The sequence below is a fragment of the Mesoplodon bidens genome (assembly GCF_964165515.1).
Source record: "Mesoplodon bidens genome assembly, chromosome: 3".
Taxonomy (NCBI): domain Eukaryota; kingdom Metazoa; phylum Chordata; class Mammalia; order Artiodactyla; family Ziphiidae; genus Mesoplodon; species Mesoplodon bidens.
In genome coordinates, this window is record NC_138178.1 from 101,485,783 (window position 1) to 101,513,476 (window position 27,694).

General features: G+C 41.3%; 1 protein-coding gene across 3 annotated transcripts in view; it reads left to right on the forward strand.

Moving 5' to 3' along the window:
- The window catches only part of RYR3 (ryanodine receptor 3), a gene marked incomplete at its 5' end in the record, with an annotated part of 572,808 nt that overhangs the window by 246,709 nt on the left and 298,405 nt on the right, over positions 1-27,694 (forward strand). For all 3 annotated transcript variants that reach the window (XM_081227519.1, XM_081227518.1, XM_081227520.1), the window contains 2 exons: positions 19,684-19,758; positions 22,065-22,143. In XM_081227519.1, the coding sequence (XP_081083645.1) occupies positions 19,684-19,758; positions 22,065-22,143 (154 nt within the window). The remainder of the gene's footprint in view (positions 1-19,683; positions 19,759-22,064; positions 22,144-27,694) is intronic.

The following is a 27,694-nucleotide window of genomic DNA, read 5'->3' on the forward strand; positions in this document are numbered from 1 at the left end:
TAAGTATCAGCAGATTCCTCAAATGACTTGAAAGCTTTCAGCAAGACTGGCACACACTAAAATATCCACTTACTGTTTTGCTTTGGATTTTGCTAGCTCAGTGACCTCTCGGAATGGGTATGTTATTCACTCCTTTACTGTACATGTACTTTGCCTGGACAACTGACTCCAGCTGTATTTGTAATGAACTGGGCTTTTCACTTGTGAGTGTTCAGGGCAGTTTCCATCCTTTGTGCTTCTGCAATTTAAAAAAAACACCACCACACCACACACTTCAATCTGGTGGAATTAAAGGTGGCTGCACACTTAGGAATTTGTTGCCAAGAAGCTTGTTAAACTGCTGCTCTGAAATTACAAGGATGGCTTGCCTGTGGACTCATTCTTTTTCCTTCGAGATATTGAAAATTGTTTTTAAATTCTTTTTCCCTCTGACTGTGGTCTAGATGGCCTGTGGCCATAGGGTTCAAGGTGGTGAGATGACATAAGTGTGCAGCCTTGCCTTACTCCAAGCTTCTCAGTGCTTCAGACTCGCCTAGTCTATTATGCAACTCCAGCTCTGTCTGCTCCTCCGGAAGGCTGGAATTCATAATAAAAATGGAAGAAGCCAGTTGGATATTCTCCCTTTCTCATGCAACATCCCCAAAGTCAACCAGCAGAAAAATCAAATGTTAATTTCAACAGTTAAGAATAACCATTAAAGTTAACTGGCTTTTTACATTTATTCATATCCTGAGTAGAAGCATTTTCAAGTGAAGAACCCACAGAATTAATTTTTAAAGCTCCAGACTCTTATCAAACCCCCTCTTTCTGAATATAGTGTTTCAGCTTGAGTGGAATTGCCTTTTCTTTGGTGGAATGTTTTTTCATTCTGAAGTCAGTACCTCCTGCTTAAAATCAGTATGCCTGTGTGATCTTGGGGTTATTTAGCAAATGTGATAACATATAGCTTGGCTGATGTTACACAAACCCTGGAATTCTTCTCATTGTTGCTATGGACATTCAAATGCTCTGTGAATATAGTCCTGTCACAATGACCTCAGTTGTCTTAGGAAGCTTGAGCGTCTTTCCCAAGGCTGGACTAAATGTAGTTTTCAGTGGTTGTATATGTTTGTGTGTGTGTTTGCGTGTGCTCTTTACATTTTAATTGTAAAAAAATTTAAACATCTTCATTAAAGTTTCTTAGAGGAGTGAGGCAGGATTGGGGTACTTGCACTTTCTCCAGTGCGTAGTAAGTAGGTAAATAGTTGTATTCTTATGTGAGATGTTTTGAAGAGAAATTTTGCTGAATTTCTTTTTAATAACTAGTTTGTGGGGGGCGGGGGCAGAGATGAATTTCAGCTGCATTTTTAGAAATTTTTTAAGTCCCGAATTGTGGGATATTTGAATTAGGGGAAATCTTTCATTTTAAGAGCCTTGCTTACCTTTTTAAAAATGAAGCACATTTGGAATTCAAGAAATCCTGGGAGAAGAGAAACCTTTCAAGTTATTTATTAGCCTTTTCCTTTGATCGTGTAATTTACTTTTAATAGCTACCGGAGTTTAAATTATATATTTGTAGGGAAAACTCAGTGAACTAGAAAAAACTCCAGCTTATTTTCATTTCATGAAAGTTTAATGAAATTCTATTCTATTTGGAAATTCTGGTAAAGAAAAATTAACTTGGTTCCAGAGAAACCCTTTACCTCAACTGGCGCTTTAATCCTCACTGGAGTAAAAACCCTGTAGCCAGTGTCCCAATCCTATGATTACTAATATCTGGTTTTACAATGGAAGGATCTGGAATGACCAAATGGCATCAAATGGAAAGAAAACAAGAATAAGGACAAGATGTAGGAAGTTCATGGGGTAAAAGGGCCTCCAGCTCTGCAGAGGAAAAGGAGGAAAGCTAAAGGCAGAACGCTTGGGTTTTTTTTGTTTTTTTGTTTTTTTTACATCTTTATTGGAGTATAATTGCTTTACAATGGTGTGTTAGTTTCTGCTTTATAACAAAGTGAATCAGTTATACATATACATATGTTCCCATATCTTTTCCCTCTTGCGTCTCCATCCCTCCCACCCTCCCTATCCCACCCCTCTAGGTGGTCACAAAGCACTGAGCTGATCTCCCTGTGCTATGCGGCTGCTTCCCACTAGCTATCTACCTTATGTTTGGTAGTGTATATATGTCCATGCCACTCTCTTGCTTTGTCACAGCTTACCCTTCCCTCTCCCCATATCCTCAAGTCCATTCTCTAGTAGGTCTGTGTCTTTATTCCTGTCTTACCCCTAGGTTCTTCACAACATTTTTTTTCTTAAATTCCATATATATGTGTTAGCATACGGTTTTTGTCTTTCTCTTTCTGACTTACTTCACTCTGTATGACAGACTCTAGGTCTATCCACCTCATTACAAATAGCTCAGTTTCATTTCTTTTTATGGCTGAGTAATATTCCATTGTATATATGTGCCACATCTTCTTTATCCATTCATCCGATGATGGACACTTAGGTTGTTTCCATCTCCGAGCTATTGTAAATAGAGCTGCAACGTCTCCTGTAACTGAGACTTAGGTTGGTACCGAGTGGGGAGGGGGGGATCTGATGGGAGGGAGGGAAGTGCAAGACTAGTAGGGGCTGGGCCTTCTGGCTCGGGCCTTGCTGCGCTCTGGGCCTTGTTCTACCCCTCTGCAACATGGGGCCTCAACTACATTAGTGGCTCCTGCACATCTTAGGATGCTCTTCCAGGACCAGTGTCTGTCCATGAGGAAGAATCTGCAGGTCATCAGGAAAAGTAGGAAAATAAAGACAATGTATGAATTGTTTCATTAAGCAAACTTTATAAATGGAAAGTTCTGCCTTTCTTATTTTCTGTGATTATGTCCTTTTAAAGAAATATTTATTTCTTATACTATTTTTAAAGGTTATACTCCATTTATAGTTATTACAAAATATTGGCTATGTTCCCCATGTTGTACAATACATCCTTGTAGTCTATCCTGCACCCAGTAGTTTGTACCTCCCACTTTCCCCACCTTGTATCGCCCCTCCTCCCTCCAGCTGGTAACCACTAATGTGTTCTCAATATCTGAGAGTCTGCTTCTTTTTTGTTAGTTAGTTGTGTTTTTTAGATTCCACATATAAGTGTTATCATACAGTAGTATTTGTCTTTCTCTATCTGGCTTATTTCATTTAGCATAATGATTATGTCCTTTTTAGTATTTTATAACTGTAATAAAGTTGGTGTGTTTTCTTTTTGAAAATTATAGTGATAGTGTAAGTGACAGCTTTCTTTCTTTTATAAATACCTTTATTGGGCAAAAAGTAAGATTGGCAACCATGGATGATCCGTTTTAGTCCTGTTGTTGAAATTACACCAGTTCTTGAGCTTGTGAACCCCTAAGGTGTATTCTCATGTACAGCTTGTGGACTCCATGTTCTAAGTAGTTTCAGCCAAACACCACACATGTGCTTTGGCTTATTTACAAAAAATTTTTGATTTTGTAGCCCAGATAGTTGGTGCCCTTGTTGGTGGTAGTTATTCACATCTTCCTTGGTGGATAACTCCAGGTCTTAGCTCCGTGATGGAAGGAAGAGGCCTCTGAGTTCATAGGCACCAGTTGTGCCTCTTTTGTTTTTGTTATGGAGAGAAGTGGAGTCAGCATGTTATTAAGAATCACCCGCTTCCATCCCATTGGTGATGTGCAGCTAGAGGCTGGGTTCCCTGCCCCATTTCTCTGCTGCTCCTCTGCCTTTATAAGGTGGAGGGCAGTGGGCAGGAGAACCAGAATGTTGTTCTTAAGCGTGAATTCAGAGCTGTGCCTGTGTCAGTGTGGCCAGCACCATGCAGGCTTCTGCTGAAGAACAGCCTTTGGGGATTTGCTTGAGGAAGTGTTTCCTCTTCCTGACTCCCCTGAGTCCTGCTCTCTGGTTGGTGCTGGGGCCAGTGATGGAAACTCATGGCATGACCACTCCTGAAAACACCTGTTTGCATGTCTTTTGTGAGGTATTAGAAAGGTAAGTTGAATTCATCCCTTTTTTTTTTTTAAGCTATGTGTATATCTTTAAATAGTTGTCCCTTTTCTGAAGTTTATGACTTGGTATTAGAAATTTTCAGAATTACTGCTGGAGTACAAAAATCTCTAGATTTTATCTTATTAGTGGATACTGGTAACTGAATTGTAATTCTTGAGACACCTTTAGTCAGGCAATCAGAGAGAGCTATCCATGGTGCTGATTCTCTAAGTTAACTCACTACGTTGTGTGTTCAGTTCAGGACACAGCGCCAGGGGCCAGAGGACCTGGCATTTTTGCCCCAATAGTTTGTAGGACTGTTTCCCCATGTTACAACCGCGGCAACTTTACCTTATCTCCTGCCCTCATGGGGATTTTCCCACGTCAGCTTGCTAAAGGGACTGTTGGCAAACTCTGATCCAATTTTAGGATTTACACAAATTTTGGAAAAAATGACCTGATGTAATACAATATCTCAAATTCACATTCTTTCTCTCAGCCTTTAACAGGGTCCAATAACATGTTTCTATACCAGTTTCATCCAGAGATTTCCAATAATGGGGAAAATGGCGGGTGTATATTTAGCAAGATGCTAGCATTTCAGAACCTCTTGCTCCGCTCAGGGTTGTAAACTTTGTGGTGGATTCAACTCCCTCTTCTACTCCCATGTTGCCCCCAGGCAGGCCTCAGCCCCGGGTGATGCTAAGGGCCTGGGAGAGGTCTGAGCTGCAGGAGCCACACTTCTCTGACCCCAGGCGATTGACCTGGGTCGCCAAGAGAATGAGCAACTGCTGTTGCCCAGTTCATTGTTCCCTCTGGGCAGCCACTTTGGTGTGCAGGGCAACAGGGATATACAAATCCATGCTTTATTAGCTACGCTGTTTTCAGTCAATGTCAGTGGGAGAAACAGTAGGACTGCGGTAGTCCCAGGCTCTCTCAAGAATGCAGTCTCGGCTACTGTAAACAGCTATAGATGCATATTAATTAATAGACAGTGATAAGTTACCAGGAATTTTTTAGCTGCTCTGGTTCAAGACAGTCTGTCTGTCCCTCTGACTTTCCCTCTCCCTGCAGACTCTTTAGATAACATATTTACTTTTTCAGGTTTCTGAGGATGATTCACAGTCAGCAGTGATCGTTCCGAGTATAAAGAGCAGAAATCAATTGCAGTATTCTTTTTTTGTTGTTTAATTGCGATATAATTGGTATACAACACTGGTCTACAGCATGACAACTTGGCATACACATATTGTAAAATGATTACAGTGATAAGTTTAGGTGATATCCATCACCTCATATACATAATTACAAAAACATTGTTTTTCCTTGTGAATTTACTCTCAGCAACTTTCAAAGATACCATACGGTAGTGTTACTAAGGTCATCATGTTGTACATTATATCCCCAGGGCTTATTTATCTTATAAGTGAAGTTTGTACCTTTTAACCACCTTTACCCAATTCCACTACTGCCCATCCCTTGCCTTAGTAACCACAAATCTGATATCATTTTCTATGAGTTTGGGGTTTTGTTTTTCTGTTTTTTTTTTTTTTTGCGGTACGCGGGCCTCTCACTGTTGTGGCCTCTCCCGTTGCGGAGCACAGGCTACGGACGCAGGCTCAGCCGCCATGGCTCACGGGCCCAGCCGCTCCGCAGCATGTGGGATCTTCCCAGACCGGGGCACGAACCCGCGTCCCCTGCATCGGCAGGCGGACTCTTAACCACTGTGCCACCAGGGAAGCCCCTGAGTTTGGGTTTTTTTAGAGTCCACATACGAGTAGATTATACAGTATTCGTCTGACTTACTTCACTTAGCATAATGCCCTCAAGGTCCATCGATGTTGTTGCAACTGGCAGGATTTCCTTCTTTTTATGACTGAATAGTCTTCCATTGTACCACATCTTCTTTACCCATTCATCTGTTGATGGACACTTAGGTTGCTTCCATATCTTCACTATTGTAAATGATGCTGTACTGAGCATGGAGGGTGTAGATATCTCTTTGACAGTCATTTCATTTCCTTCAGATAAATACCCAGTAGTGGAATTGTTGGATCATATGGTAGTTCTACTTTAAATTTTTTGAGGAACCTCCATGCAGTTTTCCACAGCGGCTACACTAATTTACATTCCCACCAGCTGTGCACGAGGGTTCTCTTTTCTCTGCATCCTTGCCAACACTTGCTATGTCTTGTCTTTTTGATAATAACCATTCTAACAAGCACGAGGTGATATATCATTTCCCTAATGAGTACTGATGTTGAGCATCTTTTCATATACTTGGCCTTTATGTGTCTTCTTTGGAAAAATGTCACTTCAAATCCTTTGCCTATTTTTTAATTGAATTATTTGGAGTTTTCTGCTATTGAGTTGTCTGAGTTCTTCATGTATTTTGGATATTAACCTCTTATCAGATCTATGACTTTCAAATATTTTCTTCCATTTCCATTTTGTTGATTGTTTGCTTTGCTGTGCAGAAGTTTTTATGTTTGATGTAGTCCCACTTGTTTATTTTTAATTTTGTTGCATTTGCTTTGGGTGTCATATCCAAAAAATCATTGCCAAGATGTATGTCGAGGAGTTTTTTCCTCTACATTTCCTACCAGGAGTTTTATGGTTTCAGGTCATACATTCAAGTTTTTTTTATCCATTTTGAGTTAATTTTCGAGTGGTGTAAGATCATTCTTTTACATGTGAATATCCAATTTTCCCAGAACCAGTTATTGAGAAGACTGTCTTTTCTCCAGAGTATTCTTGGCTCCCTTGTCAAGTGTTAGTTGATGGTATATGCATGAGTTTACTTCTGGGCTCTTAATTCTGTTCCGTTGGCCTATGTGTCTGTTTTTTATGCCAGTACCATAAAGGTATGATTATTGTATCTTTGTAATACAGTTTGGTTCCATACAAATTTCAATATTGTTTTTTTCTATGTCTATGAAAAATGCCATTGGAATCTTGATTGGGAATGTATTGAATCTATGGATGGCTTTGGGTAGTATGGACATTTTAACAATATTAATTCTTCTAATCCATGAACACAGGATATCTTTCCATTTATTTGTGTCTTTTTCACTTTCATCAATGTCTTGTATTTTTCAGTGTAGAAATCTTTTACCTCCTTGGCTAAATTTATTCCTAAGGATTTTATTTTTTTGATGTTATTGTAAATGGGATCATTTTCTTTATTTCTTTTTCAGCTAATTCATTGTTTACAGTGTTCTTTTCTGTACCAAATCATCACATTGTATTATATTAACCATCACATCACAACCCCACTGGGAAATGATTGATTGATTTTTCTCCAGCCATTGAAGGAGGCAAACATCAGCACAACTGAGATTTAGTTTTGCTTATTTTGGCATAATTTTTTTCAAATTGTAACACATACTTGGTGTTTCTGAGCCAGCCACTCTCCTCCTCCTCTCATAGATAGCAGGGGCCATTTTAATGTGCCTTTCTTCCCTTGCCCACAAAGATTTGCTGTGGTTTCTTGCAGCTCTAGTTGGTGTTACTGTCAGTCCCAGTTGGTTATCCTCTCAATGTCAGTGTGATGAATTTACTCCCTGCACAATGGTGAGAAAATAGATCAGATAGTGCCTCTTCTATCCAAGTCCTGGCTTCTATTCACAGAGCAGCAGAGGAGACTTTTTTTTCAAAAAAAACCCTGAAGTTTTTCTCTTTGACAGAAGAACTAGTTGGTAGCAAGAACACTTAGATTTAAGCTAGGCTTTTGAAAGCAGCCATGTGAATAGCACTGCCCAAGTGTTAGATGATTCAAAACAACTCTAAGAGACCTTACAGATGCAGGGAAAAAAGTAGAATGTTATAAGTGAGAATGCAGAAGGGCATTCTTAATGGCTGGGGACACAGCAACCAGAGTGAGAACAGAAGACTGGAAATGACTGATTGGGGAGGGGGTGACCAAGTAGTGAGAGATGAAAAGTAAAAGTCCCTCCCCCCTAATCTGTCCTGCTTTTTGCCCTCAACTTCATCTCTTCCCAGGCCTTATGAAGTCCAGATTGGTGGGAGAGGGAAGGCCAGATTGCAGGTGACACAGCACAGGCAGGGTCTGGCTGGTCTTGGACACCAAGAAGATGGGTGTAGAGATCTAGAGGTCATTGTGGTGGGCCTGGAACTCTTTTTCTACCAAGTTTGAATTGTCTAGAGCCCTCACCACACAGGTTTTACAATAGAAATTTGTGTCTTTCCACCTGTCACATACATGGCAGTAGAGCTAAGAGACAGAGAGTTATAGTTGAACACTAGTCCTAGAGCTATCAAGGGCAAGGGGAACAACCATGTTTATTCTTTGCTTTGGTAGGATTCTGGAGAAATGCTAAAAGGAAAATCAGCCACTGGTCCAGAATGATGCTTCTGAGAACAGGGAGGTATCAGGCTGGCCAAAAAGTTCGTTCGGGTTCATCGTACCATCTTACGGAAAAACCTGAACGAACTTTTTGGCCAACCCAATACTTGCTGACTGTAAGCATCATACCAGTTACTTAGATGAAGGGTCCAGTGTGGCTGGGGAAGTCCCAGAAGGGTGGTGGCTCTCAAGCTAGGCTGTTCGTTAGAATTACGTAGGATACCGGGACCCACCAGAGACCTACCAAATAAGAGTCTTAGGCAAATGGCCCTGCCTTTGGGGCTGTAGTTTTTTTTTCCTCGCTTTGTTTTCATTTTGAAAGCTCTACCAATGGTTCTGAGGGATAGGTGGGATTGAGGAGCACTTCTGTATAATCAACCCATGAGAGGTTCAGGAGAACCATTTCCACTGCCCTCCGAGCAGTGTATGGTCCACGGACACATAGGAAGTATTAAGAGCACCTGTTCTATCCATCCACAGGCCCACACATACACAGAACTCTTTGAGAATCAGCTTCTCCACCTAAGGCCACTTCATATACTTCAAGGAAAGGTCAGGCTTTTGTTTGTTTGTTTTGCTTGGAAATGTGAACTTGACCCTAGGCTTATTTTGTGGATGTAGAGAAAACAGGATGAATTTATCTCTATCCAGCAAGATCATAATTGGGAACAGTGCAAGGGGGTTAGAGGGATGAGGGAAACAGAAGTTGTGTTGATAAAGGACATCCAGGAGAGAAAAATAATTGGTTAAAGAGTGCAGGGGAGAGAGAGGAGGATCAAACAACAAAATATATTTGAGTTCATTTTCTTCCTCATAGCCCACATGACTAGAGGTGTTTGCACACAGTAGGACTCAATAGTGGTTTTATGATAAAAACTTACACCTATTTTGTTAATTCCCAGGATGAATGGTGATGTGTTTTTTTTTTCCTAGAGACGTAGTAGATAAAGACAGTATTTGATTTTTCATGTCCAGGTAATCTGACCTTTTAGATGTTAAACTCTTTGTAGGAAATATTTGTTATACGATGCCTTCGGTGAAAGGAAATGGTTGAGCAGAGTTCTTAGTCTTGACCCTATGTGGCCACTGGTCCACCATTCCATCAGAGGCCTGATGAATGATGAGGATGTATGGTTCAAATAAAAACTAGAGCAGTGCCTGGAAAACAGATCTGGCTGACAGGGTCCTTTTATTTAGAGAATGAACTTGGCAATGTCAGATTCTTAGAAATCTGTTAGTGAGCTATAGGAGAAGGGGAAAATTAATTCAGAGAAGAAAATAATTGCTTTACCTCTCTCAAAGGTCATCAATCTAAATGTCTTTAATACCCTGACAAATATCTCCTGTCAATTTGCTCCTTTAAAAGATACCATAATAGGAAATACGTTCGAGCTGCCATCCTGGCTGTCTGGTTTCCCTGTGGTGTCTACCTGCAAAGAGAGGCACAGGTGCATCTAGAATGACCCCGTGCTCAATTTGGAGGCGTCCCAATGGCCACCATTTTTCCCCTCAGTGGAGAATGCTTATCCTCCTGTTTCAGAATCAGCATTTGTAAAATCCCAACCCAAGTGGGAACCTCCAAAAGTCATTTAATTTGTTCCCCAAACATTGTGGGTTGGGATGGGAACATGGTTGCATGTGTCCACCATTCTCAAAGAGCCGAGACCTTTATTTTTAAAGACTTGAAAGGCAGGAGATTCGTCAGTTGCCTTTAGTCGTGCATTCGGGGCTCAAATCTGCACCATCTACAGGCTCTTCCTTCTCATGACTTGAAGTGCTCACAGGAAATAATGAACTCGGGGTCATAACAGCAACTCCTCTGTGATCCCTAAGTCATCTGAGCCATCTCTCTGATTTTCCTCACCCCTTTGGCCACATCTGTGCAAAAGAGAAGCCGTGTAGGCACTTTCCTGGAAGAAAATACCTCCTTGCTGTGCAGGTTCTTGTTACAGATAAGGCTTATGACCCAGAGCTTACATTTTCTCACATAAGGCTCTGGCCTTTCATCCTTTTGTCCTGAACTACTTCCATGTGGCTATGAAATTAATGACTTGAACAAAAATGAGATTGCCAAAATCTTCTCACCCAGGAAGAAGAATTCTAGGTGCTTCCGGGAGGTTGGGTTGGCTGAATTCAATGAATGATAAGCTATGGAAATGGTAAATTTGGCATTCAGTGCTAGATGGTCGGGGGATGGATTGTTTGGGTTTTGCCTGTGTTTTCTCTATTTAAGAAGTGAAAGAAAGAAAAGAGACTAACCTGCCTTTGTGCACAGCTTTTTGAGCACTCTGTTCTTGGGCCCTGGGATATGCAGTGATGGTGAGCGAGCAGTACTGAGGGCATGGGAGGTCGGGCTCCTTGAGTCAGGGTCACCCTGCTGACCTTGCTGGGAGGTCAAGTTCTGCCATAGGGCCTCTGCAGACCAGCTTTAGCCTTTTCTCTTTGGGGTTGTACTGTGCCTGCAGCTTGTAAATCGTGGGTCTGTCTTGTCAGTAGGGCAACTGGGCAGACTGTCGTGATCACTGAACATGGGGAAGTGGGCTATCAGACGCTGCACTTCCTCCTCTTTTCTGAACTTCATTAAAATTCTATTTCATGATTTCAGTTTTTAACAGTATCCCAAGAGGCCCATGAAGGATGCCAAGAATGTGGCCTCCTTTCGTGTGTGTTTACCTTAAGGGCCTGCACTGTTGTGGTCAAGTTGGCCCAGACTCACTTGAAGTATTTCTTATAGGGGAAACCTCATTAGGGGACTCCATCCTGATACTGTTGCTTTCTGTATAGCCCATGGCTCAGAAATCTTTGACTAAGAGTTTTAGATCCATATTAATCATCCTTTTATAAGTGAAAAATCAAGGTGTCAAATTGTAAGAATGATACCTTAGACTTCTTACAGTGTCTTTATATCCCAAAGTGGGGAACCAAAAGCTGGACTTGGCAATTACCTAGCTGAAGAGTAGGGTATCTGATCCAGGAAAGGTGGTGAAGAAAAGAGTTTAGTTTCCTGTATTGGGGTTTTCAGGATTTCACACATAGTGAAGGAGTTAGGATGGCTAGAAAGTGCTTATGGAATTGCTATTGTCATATTCCCTGACTCTGACTCCAAATCACTAGTCATACCAATCTGTACATGTGCCTTCCCACCCCTAGACTTTGTAAATTCCAGTATACTACTTTAACTGTCATTAAAGAGGGAAAATTGTCTCTGTTCCCAGGAATCCAATCCAAGACCTGTTTGGAAAGTGCCCCAACAGTTCCTTCAGTGCCATTTGAGCTGGGGAGTCCCATCTGTCCCACTGATTATGCAGTTCTATCTGTCAACCTCTCCTAGAACAGTGGGGTGCTTGAGTGGGGTCTTGGGAATTTGGCCAGAAGGATGTGATGGCTTGTAGCAGTTGGGGAAGGTAGACCTGGAATCTGATGGCTGGTGGGGGCAGCCTTGGGAAGCATGGAGTAGTGTAGAAACCATGTCTCTAGGGACAAGGGTGGGATCCAAGATGAAGGATCCAGTAAGGGCTGTCAGAAGAGCCAGGATTTTTGAGATCCAAGTGAGAGTGACTCCCTGGGCAAGAGATTTTCCCTATGGAGTCTGGGATAGGCCTGAGAGAGCTCAGGGGAGGACAGAAGTGTCTTGGATAAAGGCTGCCTCTCTGGGCTTTCTATCCAACACCAGGGTAGGGCTAGACTCTGGAGTCAGTGCCTAACCTAAAGCATGCTAGGTATGCCTTGCCAGCCACCTTTCAGACAGGTGAAGTCATTTACAGAGGATTCTGGCAAATAAATCACCTCGAGCAACTGAAGTTTTAACGAAGAGACAGAACAGTTTTGTAGCCCTCCATTGTTTTAAACACATGCAGCACGGTATTGCGTCCCATGCACACGGACGTTTTACTGAAATGATCCCGTGGTAGTAGTGCTAAAGAAAAATTTGGAAAGGGAAAGTCCAGTGGTTCTACAACCACCCAAATGGCTAGTTCATTCTTATAGGTTTCCTTATCATTCTTGCATATATATATATATATATATATATATATATATATATATATATATATATATATATAAATAGTAGAAGGCATTTTGCATTCTGCCTTTTTCACAATGGTCTATCATAACCATTTTCTGTGTTTCCAGTAGCCTCTGTAAATTGTCTCCTTTAATGGTTGCAGGGTAGAACATCCTGAAGAAGCCCCATGTTTTACTAGACAATATTTTTCTTTTGGATAGTCAAGTCCTTTCCAGGTTTTTTGTTTGCCCCATTATGATGCTCTTTTCACAACAGTGTGCAAACCGTTTTGCTTTTTTTGAATTACTCCCAGAAGTAGGATTACTACAGCAAAGGTTATTGACTTCTTTATGGCTCTTTTTATATACTACCATCTTGCTTTTCAAAAGAGTTGTATTCAGTGCCACCTTAGAGGGTAGCACCCGCTAAATTGCAACTCTGATGGCATTAAGGCTTTTTCCCCATTTTTGAAAATTTAATTGATGAAAAATGATACATCAAAGGTGCTTTGTCATTCCTTTCATTACTAGAAGAGATAAAATCTCTGCCATATGTTTTAATTTTATTCCTGATATGAATCATTTATTCATATCCTTTGCCCATTTCTTTATTTGATGATTTTTTCTTACGTTTCAATGAGATGTTCATCCTTTTGTCAACGTGATACAAAGAATTTCTGTAGTCTATTAAATGTTGACGTTTCCATTGTTCTGAAGTTTAGTAATCTTGGTAAAATCCTGTCTTTTTATTTCCTTTGAATTTATCTGTTGCTTCAGAGCATAGATAAGTATTAGCTCTGTAAAAGAATGTGGACTATTTATTACATGCTAGTTGTCTTAGAGTTTAATTTTAAAATAAATTATTTAACTCTGTTAACCATCCATAATCTATCTTTTATATTTCCTGTGGATCTTACTGAATACTTTTCTATTTTGCTCTCCACGTATCAAACAAAGAGACATTTGCTTAATAATCCTGCCTTCCCCGCATTGTACTAAAAATCTGCTTTATCATATGCTGCATTTCAGATTTGTTTATGGACTGTCTGTATTATACTACATTCTTCTTTTGAACCATTACCAGAATGAATGAATGAATTTTGCTTTGTAACATTTTCTAAAACTTGGTTCCTTCTCAGAGTAAATTTCTTAATGTTTATGTTTGCAGATTATAGTGATTTTGTTGAATTCCTAAATACCCTACTGGAATTTTCATTAAAAGTACATTAAATCTGTAAGTTAAATTTAGGAGAATAAGCATTAACAAATACTAGTATTTTCATTCTGTAACAAAGTACACATTTCCATTTCACCAAATCAAATTTTGTTTTATAGAGCAAAAGTTTGTGGTTTCATTTTGAAGGTTTAGCTCAACATTTAGGTAAATTCCTAAAATTTTTAATATCTTGTAGCAATTACGAATAGAAGCTTTCGTTATGTTTTCTAACTGAAAATACTAGGTTACTTGCTTTTGCTTCTGCTCTTAGGTGTTACTGTTTTTTTTTACTTGTATGGCATCATTGTTATTTAGTCGTCGCCTGTGTCAAAGGAAACCTCCTGGGCGATGTAAAGGGTCTCCAGTGTGCTGGAGGAAACATTGCTCTGTGACCTTCTAGCAAGGCTCCTTTCTTTCTTTGATAGCCTGAAAGAGTGAAAGGGAGGGGAGTGGGGGAGGAAAAGAAAATGAAAGTACACACAGCCACACCCAGGAAGTGACGTCGTGTCCTGCAAGCCCTCCAGGAAGGTAGCCCCCACCCCCAGCTTTCGCAGCTTATGTTAGATCCACAAGGAGTCTTTCCAGATCCTGGGACCCCCAAAGTGGAATCTGGGGTTCCAGATGATAAAAGAAGGTGGCTTAGAGATCTGACAGTCTTGAAACATCTATGTATGGCTGGAGAGAAGCAGAGTTCCCCTCTCCTTTGTTGCCATATCGGGATTATCTTACTGGGTGACAGTGTCCTCTGGAAACCTCCTAAAGAAATGTCAGTGACAGAATCACTTTTGAAATTACAGATGAGATGATTGAATTAATGATCTAGTGGAACATTTTTCCTCAGGACATGGCATCAGGGTGCTTTTGCTGGCTTCACCGCCTGCTGCACTCCCATCCCACGAGGTGATACCATATATTCTCATTCTGCCAATGATGATAGCCAAGGTCACTCCCAGCAGGGGCAGGGCTGCCATCCCAATGAAGTCTCACAGTCTTGAGGTCTGGATCCCACTTGGGAACAGACCCGTGAAGTCTTCTATGTAGCATATCATCTCCTGGAATGTTATCTAGAATTAGCATCAAATAGTGAAAAGAGTTGGTAGAATTTGTCGTTAGACCCAAGTTGAAATCCAAGCTCGCTGCTCACAAGCTGACCATAGGAAAGCTTCTCTTTTTCCATTTGTATAAGGCAGACAAAAGGACTATCTCATCCAATTATTATTCATTTGTTCAGGAAATATGAAGACGAAATATGAAAATGAGTGCCTCCTGTTTGCCAGGCACTGATAAAAGTGATGTTGATATGGCAGAGAACACACCAAAGACTCATGGAGCTTATGTCCTAGGGGGAGGGAGGGAGGGAGGGGAGATACATGTCAAAAACAATCTATCAGCTAATAAACGCCATGAGAAATAATAAAGCAGAAAAAATGTGATCAAGTAAGGGGGATTGTTCTTTTAGAAGAGATGATCAGAGAAGACTTCTCTAATAAGATATCTGAACACAGAGATGAATAAGGATGGAAATGAGCCATGAGAATATTGAAGGAAGAGCATTCCAGGCAGAGGGAAGCATATGTGCAAAGGCCCTGCAGTAGGAGCTTGCTTGTCTGAAGAATAGAGGCAGGGCCATGGGGCTGGAGCAGAGGGAGTGGTGGAGACCCTCCTGCTGGCAGGTGATGCGGTCAGATAGGTGGAGGGAACCAGATCGAGTAAGGCAGGGATCGCAACAGCAGGCCAATTCCAGCCTATGCTTGTTTATGTACAGCCCTCTAGGTAAAAATGGCTTTTCATTTTTGAAAAAGTTGTTTAAAAAAGAAGACTACATGACATATGTGTCCTGCAAAGCCCCAATTATTTACTATCTGGTCTTTTATAGGGAAAATTTGCCAATTCCTGATGCAGGACCTTAGAAGCCATGGTGAGGATGTCACATTTCTAAGTGTGAAAGGAAGCCATTGGGAGAGTTTTGAGCAAGAAAATTAACGTGAGGTGATTGACAGTCTTAAACAGATGGCTCTGACTGCTGTGTTAGCTCAGACTATAAACGGGGCGGGCGCAGCACGGAGCACAGTTAGGAGGTGTTATAGTCAGGGTGAAACAGGGCAATAGGTTGGACCAGACTGGTAGCAGTGGGACAGTGAGTAGTTGGGTAGAGAATACATTTTGAAGGTGGCACCGGAGGTGCTTTGGATGGACTGTGGACTGTGAGAGGGAGGACGGAGTAAAGGATGGCTCCAAGATTTCTGGTCCACATCCTCTCCTTAGGTTGTCCTGGAAACGGAATGACAGAATGATCTTTTCTGTCCTTAGGGTTTGATGCCTTCAGTTCTTTTGCCATTTTGTAGTCAGGGTTACCTTCCTAAGGGACAGTTTTGATTGTGACATTCTCCACATAGCACAGGGAGATCAGCTCGGTGCTTTGTGACCACCTAGAGGGGTGGGATAGGGAGAGTGGGAGGGAGAGAGACGCAAGAGGGAGGGGATGTGGGGATACATGTATATGTATAGCTGATTCACTTTGTTATACAGCAGAAACTAACACACCGTTGTAAAGCAATTATACTCCAATAAAGATGTAAAAAAAAAGAAAGAAAAAGAAAACAAAACATTTACATGATTAAAAAAAAAAAAACCTCTACCAGTGTCCCATTAGCTGTGGAACGGTCAGGTGTGGCCCTCCATAATCTGACAGGCCTGTACCTGCATCCTAACTCATTTCCAGCTGTTCCCTTTCTTCAAACCCAACGCTAACCAGTGAATCGTCCACCAGTCCCCATGTGTACTTCATACTCCCACCTCCAGCACTTTGCCTATATGGGTTCCTCTTTTTTTTTTTAATTATCGTTACACATCAACAGTCTTACTAGAATGTTACTGTCTACCTTCTTCTTTTTTTATAAATTTATTTATTTATTTATTTTTGGCTGTGTTGGGTCTTCGTTTCTGTGCCAGGGCTTTCTCTAGTTGCAGCGAGCGGGGGCCACTCTTCATCACGGTGCGCGGACCTCTCACTGTTGTGGCCTCTCCCGTTGCGGAGCACGGGCTCCAGATGTGCAGGCTCAGTAGTTGTGGCTCACGGGCCCAGTTGCTCTGCGGCATGTGGGATCTTCCCAGCCCAGGGCTCGAACCCACGTCCCCTGCATCGGCAGGCAGGTTCTCAACCACTGCGCCACCAAGGAAGCCCCCTGTCTACCTTTTTGATAAAGCAATTCCTTAACACCCTCGTTACCCTCCTGGTCTATTCCAATGCTGTTTGTCTTCACCTCTTTGAACAGCGATGTCATTTCTATTTGTAACATGGTTTTTTATACACAAGCCTCGTCTCCTGCCAGAATACAGAGAGGGAGACAATAGAGGATATGGTAAAATCCCTCGTCTTTGTTAAATCCCAGCTTTGCCCTTGGAACCTGTATGACTTTGAGCAACTTACTTTACTTCTTGCAGCCTCAGTTGGTGCTTCCATAAAATGGAGGTAATTCCATGGTTACTTCACAGCACTAATTAAGAGATAGAATGAGATGATTCTCATACAGCACTTAGTGTAGTTATGTGCCTGCCATGTGGTTAGAGCTCATTTAATTCCAACTGTATCAATTCACCTTCATTAAGGAGCTGAGGAAGTATCTTTCTATCCTCTTCTTCCTGTTGCTGTGTACCCTGGTTTTGTATACAGTAGGCAAATGAATATATTGTTAAAAAGTACAGTGAAATGAGTCAGGTTTTGGAATTAACTCTGAGTTCAGTTCCCACCATCATCACCACCACATCCAGCTGTGTGACTTGTGGCAAGATCCTTTCCTCTCTGAGTTTCAAATTCCTCACATTCCCAGTGGATGAAATGATTCCTACCTTGAAAAGTCAGGAGGATGAACTATGATGGATGTAAAGCACCTGAGGCATGGTGTGTGCCAATGATAGCTCTCACCGGGATGACGATTATCAAAGCTTCTGCAGAAAAAGTTCCTTTACCTTTCTGGCATGGAAGCTTGATCATTCCTTAAAGCAGTGGTCCTCAAAATGTGGTTTCTGGACCAGCAGCATAACCAATGTCATTTTCCCTGGTACTTATTAGAAATGCACGTTCTCAGGTTCCACCCCGAGCCTAGTAAAGCAGACACTGTGGAGTGGGGTCCAGCAGCCTGTGTATTAACAAGCTGATGTGCACAAGCATCTGAGATCTTAGCGGAGGGAAGAGTTGGCATGGGTCATTCCCTTCAATCCCAGTGGGGTAGTTAAGTCACTCTGCTTTTCCGTTGGCATCATAATTGAGGACATGAGAGCCAGGAGATGTTTCCAGCATTGCCAGAGAAGGGTAGCACAGGCCCCTTAGTGCCACTTTGGGGGTCAGCAACTCCTGACTCTTTACCTACGATTACTCACAGAGTTGACAGGAACAAAGAAGAATTGGAGGAAGGTGTGACCCATGGTTAACAATGGGAAGTATGGTTTAGTGAGTAGTTCAGTTTGAGGCACAGGACTAGGCTGGGAGCATAAACCCACAACATAAGCCATCGTGAGCTATTAATTAACTTGCAATATTACAACTGTCAGTGAGCCTGACAAGATAATGAAAATTCTTTAGTGTGACTGATTTTAATGTAAGCTGTTGACACATTCGTAAATACAGCAACTAAAGTTAGTTCAGATGGTTTCAAGAAATTCAGAAATATTGTGAAGAACATTTAATCCTTCTGTAGTATTAAGGTCTAGAGAGCATTTAAATATCTCTATAGCTGTGGGAAAAAAAAGCACAGCCACATTTATATATAGTTACCGGCTTTTTTTTTTTTAACATGATGCCACATTTATCTTTTTCCTTTTCTTTAGGCTCCTTGTATGACATGAAAAATCATCTCTTTGACAGGGTGATTCTGTTAATCCAAATAGAGTTGAAATAGAATTACTTCAGGCCTTACCATCTAGACCTCTGCCTTCTCTCCACCACCAGCTTCCCCTTCATCACCCGTGGCCCTGATAAGGGGTCGACACAGGAGAGGACCAGACCCTCGAACCAGCCCTTGGGCTTGCTGCTATGTAGCTCTAATACATGATGCATAAGAGGTGCCCTTGGCATATGGAAGGAAAATGTCAGAATTTCTGTTTATGATTCATTTTAATCTCACGCTTTGAACTCTCTTTTTGTCCATATTTGGGGATGGTGGTCTATGCGCAAATATTTCTTCCTAAAAGGGGTGTGTGATCAAAAAAATGTGACTTGTCTCTGAGGGCAGGTTAACATGACAGGGAAGATTTGGGTAAAAGGTTGGAAATGTTGATGCCAAAACATTCTAGAATTTTCTGTAGATTTCAGTTTTCCATGTTACCTTTTCACCTATAACTGGATACATAATAGCCTTGTCTCCTCTCATGTGCTATTCAGTTCAGATCATGGGGTGCCAATCAGATAAGGGGAAAAGTAAGAAGCAGACACCGGTGGCTTTATGCTGGGCTGTCTCTTCCTCTTGGGCCTCTCCCGCTGCTTGGACTGCCAGAGTGGAGCTGCCTGCTGGGGCACAGAAAGGGCACCTAGATGGACCCTTAACTACAGGATCTATTCTCGCATCACTGGTTGCCCTTTTAAAGCCCTGGATTTCAGAGCCATCTCTCGTTGGTGCAACGTGGGTAAATAGGACCCATTTAAGTGAGTGGGCAGGAGGCAAAAGTGCCTTGAAGAGAAAAGACCACAAGGCACAGACTGTTACCATATGCCTGCCCCCAAGCTGCCTTTTTGTCCCTAGGCTGTAGTTACATCACATTTGTTTCTCTCTCTCACTCTGAACGCTTCTGAGAAGTTTCAAAGGAAGGTAAGCAGTACCTATCTAATTTACGTGCTTCTCTGGTAGAACGGCTCTGGGTTTCCGCTGATCCCGGGCAGGGGCTGTTTTCAAGAAGAGGCCCCACCCACGCTCTCCCAGGGATGTTGCATGGCTGTGGTCACCATTCTCCCCCACGCCTGTAGGCTGGCCACTCGCTTCTAGAATGAATTCCTTGGGAGCTTCTCGATGGGTCTTTTCTTTGTAGTCTGTCTTCCAAGAATTCTTGTGCTGCTTTGCCGTCAGAGAGGCCGTGCCTGGCCGGTGCTGACATTTCTTGCCCTCCTTCCCCACAGGCTGCACAAGGGGGTGGCCACAGGACCCTGCTGTATGGCCACGCGATTCTCCTGCGGCACTCCTTCAGCGGAATGGTAAGCATCTCTGGATCCGCTTTCACCATTCAAGGAGGAGGGGAAAGATGAGGAGGGGAGAAAGGGCAGGAAACCAGCAAGTGTCTAGATCAGGTTAAGTAATCAGCGGGAATCATTTGAAATGGAAATAACTATAGCACATTACTGTCTTAGCGTTTCCTTCCTGGAACTTACCTCACTTAGCACTTACATATTTGTGTTTGTTTAATGTCTGACCACCTTCCTCCCCACTCCAGAGAAGGACCGTGTCTTGTTTTAAATTTATTTAACTAAACCTAACTCGACCGAGTGCAGTGCCTGGATATACTAGATGCTCAGTAAATATCTGATGAATGGATGATCAAATAGACCATGGAATAACTGATGACTTGCACATATGACGTATACGAGCATAACCAGTGTAGGAGAAAAAGCAATCAAATGGATTTTTTGTGAAATTTCTCCTCTTTTACTAGCTAAAGGAAATAGGATGGTATCTGGTGCCTTCAGTCCTGGAAGAATTTGAAGGTATTATGTTAATCCAGAGGTGGGAGGCAGCCAAGGAGCAAAGCAGTCACGGGAAGCAGGTCAGGCTTTGATCTATTCAGGGATCTAGAACCAGAATGAACCGAAATGGTGATTACTCACTATAACTTGAAAATTTTTTCAAGTTTTAAATAAATATCATTGGTTAAACACAGATACTGCAGTTCTTTTGCAGGGAGTGTTAAGAGGAATATCATGATCTCAATCAAGTATAATATGTACCAACTCTAATAACCTTTACCCCCATTTCCTGCATGTATCATTCTCCCTTGCTATCAGTATAAGGAAGATTTCTTTCTCTAGCCCTAGTGGAAAACTGTGACATTAATTCAAGACTTTATTTTCACACATTTTCCACCTGCAGCAGCTGCAAAGTTTGTCTCAAAGCTTGAACTATCAAATTGGCAGCGAGAGCAGCAGCTGCCTCTTAAATAATTTATTTATTGCAGCATTTTTTTTTTTTCCTGAGCACTGGTAAGAAGTTGACCTTTTCAGCCTGAACATTCGTCCGTGATAATCCTTCGTGGCAAAGGACAAAGAACAAAAGTGACCAAATCGAAGGTTATCTGAGCAGGAGATGGGGACAGAGAGTGGGGAAACTTTTGCACCCTGGCACTCTCTAGAATTGAGAGGTGATCATTTATCTTTAAGAATCTGGTGCTTATCCATAGGGTAAATAAAACCCTAATACCTCTCTTTTTCTACCTAAATAGAATAAACAAAAGCTCAAAAAGCACACTTCTGGCTTTGAAAACTCAGGCTAGCATTGTGCTAGAGAGAGGAAGGTTTACATTATTCATCCTTAGGTTGGTTGCCCCTCACTCCCAAGAAATGCCACTCACGGTTAACATGAGCTCTATCCTGGCCAGTTCCTTTTAGGGGCAGCATTGAGCATGCAGCCTATGAAGATGACTATATAATACAATGATTCTCCATTTTCCTGTTGCAGTGAACTAGAAGTATAACTCAGCAAGTTTGTGCCAAGTGCATATCCGCCTCCCAGTCTAATTCTAAGACCACCCACTGTGCCTGTCACTAAAAGGAGGCAGGGAACAGGCTGTGTACTTTTTTCCTTTATTAAGTTATTTTTTAAAATAATTTTTAACTTTTACATGCACGTGTATTTTTATCATCAGACAAAAAAAAAACCATAGGCATTATTTGAGAAGTTCTAAAGCTCATAGAAAAACTGAAAAACAGAAAATATATAGAAATGGGGGCACCATTGTGGTCGGTCCCACTGTCCAAAGACAACTTGTTATCAATTTGGTGTAATTCCCTTTAGCCTGGGTGCTAGGCATTTAAGTTTTGCATACGTGGCAACTATAGAAGTACACTATTTTGTGTATATTCCATATTGTTACACACTCTTGAAAAATATCCTTCATAGTAACATAATATTCCATAAAATAAAGTACCAAAGTTTATCAACCTTTCCATTATTGTTGGCCATTTATGTTCTGTTTGTATTGTTCCCAGTTTTAAAGTTTCTCAGAGTATCTTTGAACAAAAGCATATTTAATATTTCAAACTTTTTCTGTTTCAAACTTATTCCTCATAGTCCTATGAGTTAAATCACTGGGTCATCAGATAAGACATCTTTGAGGTTTTAAATATTTTACAAAAATATATCCCAGAAGCACTGTAGCAATGAACAAGATAAATAAGCCCCTTTCATAGTAGCTCAATGTTGAAATTGACAACTGGAAGCCAACTAGTGGTGAGATGCCAAGATTTGACTGAAGAGTATGACTTCACTAGCTTCTGCTCTTGTTCCACAGTATCTAACATGTTTGACTACATCAAGATCCCAGACAGATAAACTTGCCTTTGATGTAGGTCTACGGGAACATGCCAGAGGTAAGTCAAGATGCCTAGGTCTGCTGCTCAGTGGGGTCTTGGGCTAAGGGCTTTTGAGAAGGGTACTGAATGCTACTCATTTGGGATTCCAAACCAAACTGGTCAATATCAACCTAGTCTGATAAAACTTTGGAGAATTAAAAAAAAGAATGTGTAATGAGAACATAGAAACTAAGAATGAGGGCAAACATAACATTTTAACCACAGTCTGCCAGAGTCTCAAAGAAAAACAATTTTTAGGGTTAGGAACCAAAAGTAAGTAGAGAAGTTATTCCTGAAAGAAACCAATGGTAATGAATAATCGCTAAAAAGCAAAGATAGCATAATAAGGGTTTACATAATGAAGTATAATGTTGAGATCAGAAAAGTAGTTCTGGGACTTCCCTGGCAGTCCAGTTGTTAAGACCTCGACTTCCAGTGCAGGGGGTACAGTTCGATCCCTGGTTGGGGAGCTAAGATCCCATATGCCTCGCGGGCAAAAAACCAAAACATAAAACAGAAGCAATATGGTAACAAATTCGATAAAGACTTTTAAAATGGTCCACATTAAAAAAAAATCTTTAAAAAGAGTAGTCCCATTTTATTCTGCAGTGAACCAGCTATTTTTAAAGCAGTGTTTCCCAAATGTTAGTCAATGACATCCACCATCACGGTGTTTGCCATTCCTGTACATCACTTTTATTATTATTTAATTTATATTTTTCTTTACGTTTACTTACTTTTGTACTTATAATTTTATAATAAGACTAAACTAAAATCATTGGTATAAGTAGAAAACTGGTATTGCTTGCCTTAAAAATAAATATAGAGAAAAGAAAATCATGTCACTAAATAATTGAAGAGGTGTTGGCAAATATTAGAAAAGTGTTCATGATATACAAGCTCCAAAGTGAAAACGTTCTGATAGAATCAGAAGGCTTAAAGTAATAAAAGAAATTTCTCACTATATGATTCAATGTTGTTTAATTGCCCACCACTGCCAGTGCTATATATCGTATACCATCATATAGTTTGGGGAACACTGGCTGGTTTTTTTTTTTTAGTTCAGTCGAAAATAATGACAGTCAAGTGATAGATCCTAAGAAAGGTGGTGACCAGGAAGATGCAGTTTCTCTCTGGACACCAGAAATGAAGAACAGAGGACTAAGATAATTGTCAACAAATATTTCTAGTTATAGTATCAAAGAAGGGGCTGACTTGCTGTGTGTTATTCCAAAGACCAGTGGAGCAATGGATAGAAGTTGAAAAGAGGCCCATTTCATCTCAATGAAGGAAACCATTTTGTAATATCTGCAAGTATCCAGTAGAGGAACAGCTGGCCTCAGGAAGGAGGATGTTCCCTGTGGCTGGAAATATTCATGGGCAATCTATCTGCCAAGGGCATTACATACATAATTTCTGCTCTATTTAGAGGTTGGGCTTATGGACCAATCAGGATTCTTGGTTGCAAACAGCAGAAACTAATTCTATTAACTCAAGCAGAATGAGAGTTTACTGGAAGGATGTTGTGTAGACCTGCTCTGAAGCTGAGCCCCGGCCTTAGAAAATGGGCAGAAACAAAGGCAAGGGAAGAGCAAACAGCCCAGGTCACACTGCAGGAAGAGTCTCACTTAAAGTCTCAGTCTTTAATATCATGACATTTTCCCCCAAATAGGAAGGGAGTTCCATTGTTGGGTAGTCAAACAAGGACAAAGTCCATGTGGTTTTGCTAAAACTACGTCAGTTCAGAAGGGGATGATCCAGATTGTCTGATTTTACAGATATCTAGAAAAAAAATCTAGAGTTTAACCCACGTGCATTTGCAGTTTCTGCATCATGCACAGTCACATCCAGAACGCCTGACGAGAGCCCCTCCCTCTCCTCCTTTTTGTACAGAGCAGAAGAGTGAGCCTGCCTCTTTAGGGTTTTTTTTTTTTCTTCCTGAAATCAGATTATATTTGAATTTGATTTGAGGTTGCTTTGTTTTCAGCTAAAGTGTTATTCTTAAAATATAATTTCCTCTAAGGTGTTGTCAACCTTTGCTGAAAATTACAAAATGAGAGAAGTGCCACACATTCTGAGTGTAAGTTGACCTCTAAATATAAACCAGCTGTCAGTCTTAGAGCACATAATTGGAAAAGTCATATATGGTCATTCTATTTATACCAGTAAAATGACTTCAGACTTTTTGAGAATTGGGAAGAAATTTGAGAAATAACCACTTTCTAGTCATGTGTTCAGGAAACCTATTTTTTAAAAATTATTAGAGCCTCCAATAAAAATAGAGGGAAATAGCAGCCGAGAATACTACTCTTTCTAGCACGTTTTTTTCTAAATTCCTAAAATCAGACTCGGTGTGAATTCTGCTGACAGATTAAGGAAACACATGCACCAACCCAAGTTCAAGGTGGCTGATCAGAAGCTGACTCTGGCAGAAAGAGGCGAAAGTGTTGACCAGGTGTTCATGAAAACCTAGAGCCTAAAATAATTTATTTACCTCCCTCACCCCCAACCCATTTCATATCCTCCTTGAAGAAGACCAGCTTGCTGTTTGCTGGGGAGGAGGAGAGCGCTCATGAAGCTCAGATACGGTTCAGTATGGCCTGGAGTGGGTCTTCTCTCTTCAGGAGGAGAGTCACTCAGGATCCAACAGAAAAGCATTGTTTTTTACCCAGGTCATTCTGTGAATGCACTTTTGGCTCAGAAACCTCTTCTGAGTTGAAAACAAATAGTTGCGTTGAATCTCTAGGAGAATGTGAGTAGAAGTTTGGAAGCAGTTTCTTGAACATTTCTGGAAACTGTTCCCCCTTCACAGTGGGTAATAAATGATTTGACTGACCTAACAGAACCGGTGACCATTTTGCCCTTGATTTTGCTTATTGGGTTCTTTCTTTTCTCCTTTTAAAAGTTGTTTGTTGGTGTTTTGGTTTTAGACATAGCTTTAGAATTAGTTTAGAATTGGAAAAAAATGAAAAAAAAATCCCCACTAAATGTACTATTAGGTATTTTAGGACCTTCACCTGGCCCGTACACATCCTACTGATTTGGGGATTGGCCCTGTCCCTGGGCGCCAGACCACTACCCGGTTACCAGGAGAGGGCGAGAGAACAAGGATGCTCTTCTCCCGTGTGCCTCTTTAGGACCCCTTCATCCTGGTCCCCCTCGGTGGTCCAGAGCACATAATGGATATATACATGTCATTTCCCCCTTCAGATGTAGAAGCCAGCCTCTTCTGTTATGAAATTTTAAGTTTAATCAAAATATAATCAAAATGATCATACTTATTTATCCAAAGTAAATCAAAGTAATGCCCGTACATAGTTAAAAGAGAGACATAGTACTCCTATGCTTATTGGAAACATCCATCTCCTGCCCCACCCCTCCCTGTTCTGGATTCCTGCATCTCTGGGGCGTCCACTTTCAGCTCCTCTAGTATGTTCCCCACTTGTTTGTGAGTCATACAGTTTACTACTCTTTAGTTATTCTTTCCAATTAGGTATGATCTCTTGATGTCCTAAATGAATAATAAAAATTTAGCTCTTAGTCTCCACTCTTCCCTGTCTTCTTTCCACCCTCCCAATATATTTGCATCCATTTTTTATATAACTACCAAAGTCAATATTAACTGCTTACATTGGCATAACTGTAACTTTTATTTGCAAGTGAGACTCATGATATACTATGGTCAGTTCACTTTACTGTATTGCTTTCGAGTTTTCCAGTACTTAATAATTCCCTTGTTTGTTGCTTTACTTTCCGTGACCCAGTCATTCATTTCTAAACTGTCCCATAGAACAGAAACTCTCCCCTGGTTACATTCAGTCACAAGAGCTATTCTGTCAGTTCCATCTTCTTAGGAACATCCACTGTCGTCCGGGAAATTCCCGTTTTCTCTCTCCAAGATTCTGTATTTCCTGGATCTCATGTTTTTCTCTTTTATTGGTTTATCACATCGTTTTGGGGACTCCATTTCCAGTAGCTTTTACGGAAAAGATCCATGGGAGAAAAATTGTTGTCTGAAAGTTTCTTAATTCCAGCTTTACAATAATTCATAAGAGTATTCTACATTGGACATACTTTTTTTTCAGCATCCTGGAGGTTTTCTTCTAGCTTTTGGTCTGGCTGTGAGATATCTACATTCCGATTCCTGATCTTTTGTGTGTGACCTGTTTATATTTTCTGAGAGCTACTTGGATCTTCTGTTTTGCCCTGATGTCTGCAGTTCTACAGTGCTGTGTCTTGTCCTGGCCCCTTCTTGTTCTTAGTGTCACAGGAGTGTACCCTGGTGTGTGTGTGTCCATTCTCCACTGTGCTAGGGACTCTGCAGGCCTCTTCAATCTGAAAATGTTTGTCTTTCAGCCTTGGGAAAATTTTGATATTATCCCTTTGTTAATTTCCTCCCTTTCTTTTCTCTGTTCTTGCTTTTTGGAACTCCTCTAGACTGGTTTTCTAATTTTCTTTTCAGTCTTGTTTCTAATCTGTTCTTCTTCATTCTTCATTTTGGGAGAATTTTTGAACTTTATCCTGTAACCTACCTGTTTCTTTCTCTCTTTTTCAGGATCAAAGAATTTTCTTTTTCTTTGAAGGGATCCTTCATGGATACTCTCATAGCTGCTTCATGAATGTTACTTTTTCTTATCTCTCTGAGATTATTAATTCTAAGATTTGCATAAAGTTATCTTTAGCTGTCTGTAATCTTCGTTTTTTCCCTTTACCTAGTTTCTGGTTTGTTCCCGTCATTCACGTTAGAGACTTTCCTCACCAGTCAGGTCATCCTTGTCCCCGCTGATGTTTAGATCAAGGCGGTAAAATGCGACAGGAAGTCCTGACTGTGTGAGTGGCTTGCCATCTCTTAAGCCTCGCTTTGGGGTAATCTAGCAGGGACCTAGGCATCGCACTGGAGATGCCCAAACAGGTATCTTTTATGTTGGGTAGTTTGGCTTCCCTAAAGAGTAATCTTCATTTGGGTGGGGGGAGGTTCAGCATCGCAGCTGGCATTCTGGAAGCTGAGGAATGGAGGTAAAGGAAGAGGAGCTGGGGTTTTACTAATCAGGGCAAAGAATTCTAATTATTCTCCATTTTCAGCAATACTGTTTACTTCCTTGTCTGACAGTGCCTGATCCATGGAAGTCATTCCATGGATTTAACTTCTATTCTTCTGTACAGTGGAGGGGGAAGAGTCACCTGGCATACAGGATAAAGAAAGGGATGCAAAAGGTTAAATGTTCGCTTAAAACCTTCAGCCAGGGCTTCCCTGGTGGCACAGTGGTTGAGAGTCCGCCTGCTGATGCAGGGGACACGGGTTCGTGCCCCAGTCCGGGAAGATCCCACATGCCGCAGAGCGGCTGGGCCCGTGAGCCATGGCCGCTGAGCCTGCGCGTCCGGAGCCTGTGCTCCGCAGCGGGAGAGGCCACGACAGTGAGAGGCCCTCGTACCGAAAAAAAAAAACAAAAAAACCTTCAGCCAGTCCTCCTGTTTTCAACCCCGTCTTCTATGGTTGCCTTCACAGGGAACTGTTACCTCCAATTCCAGAGAGTTTCTGGAGAATACGTAGCAGGAATGGCCTTATTTC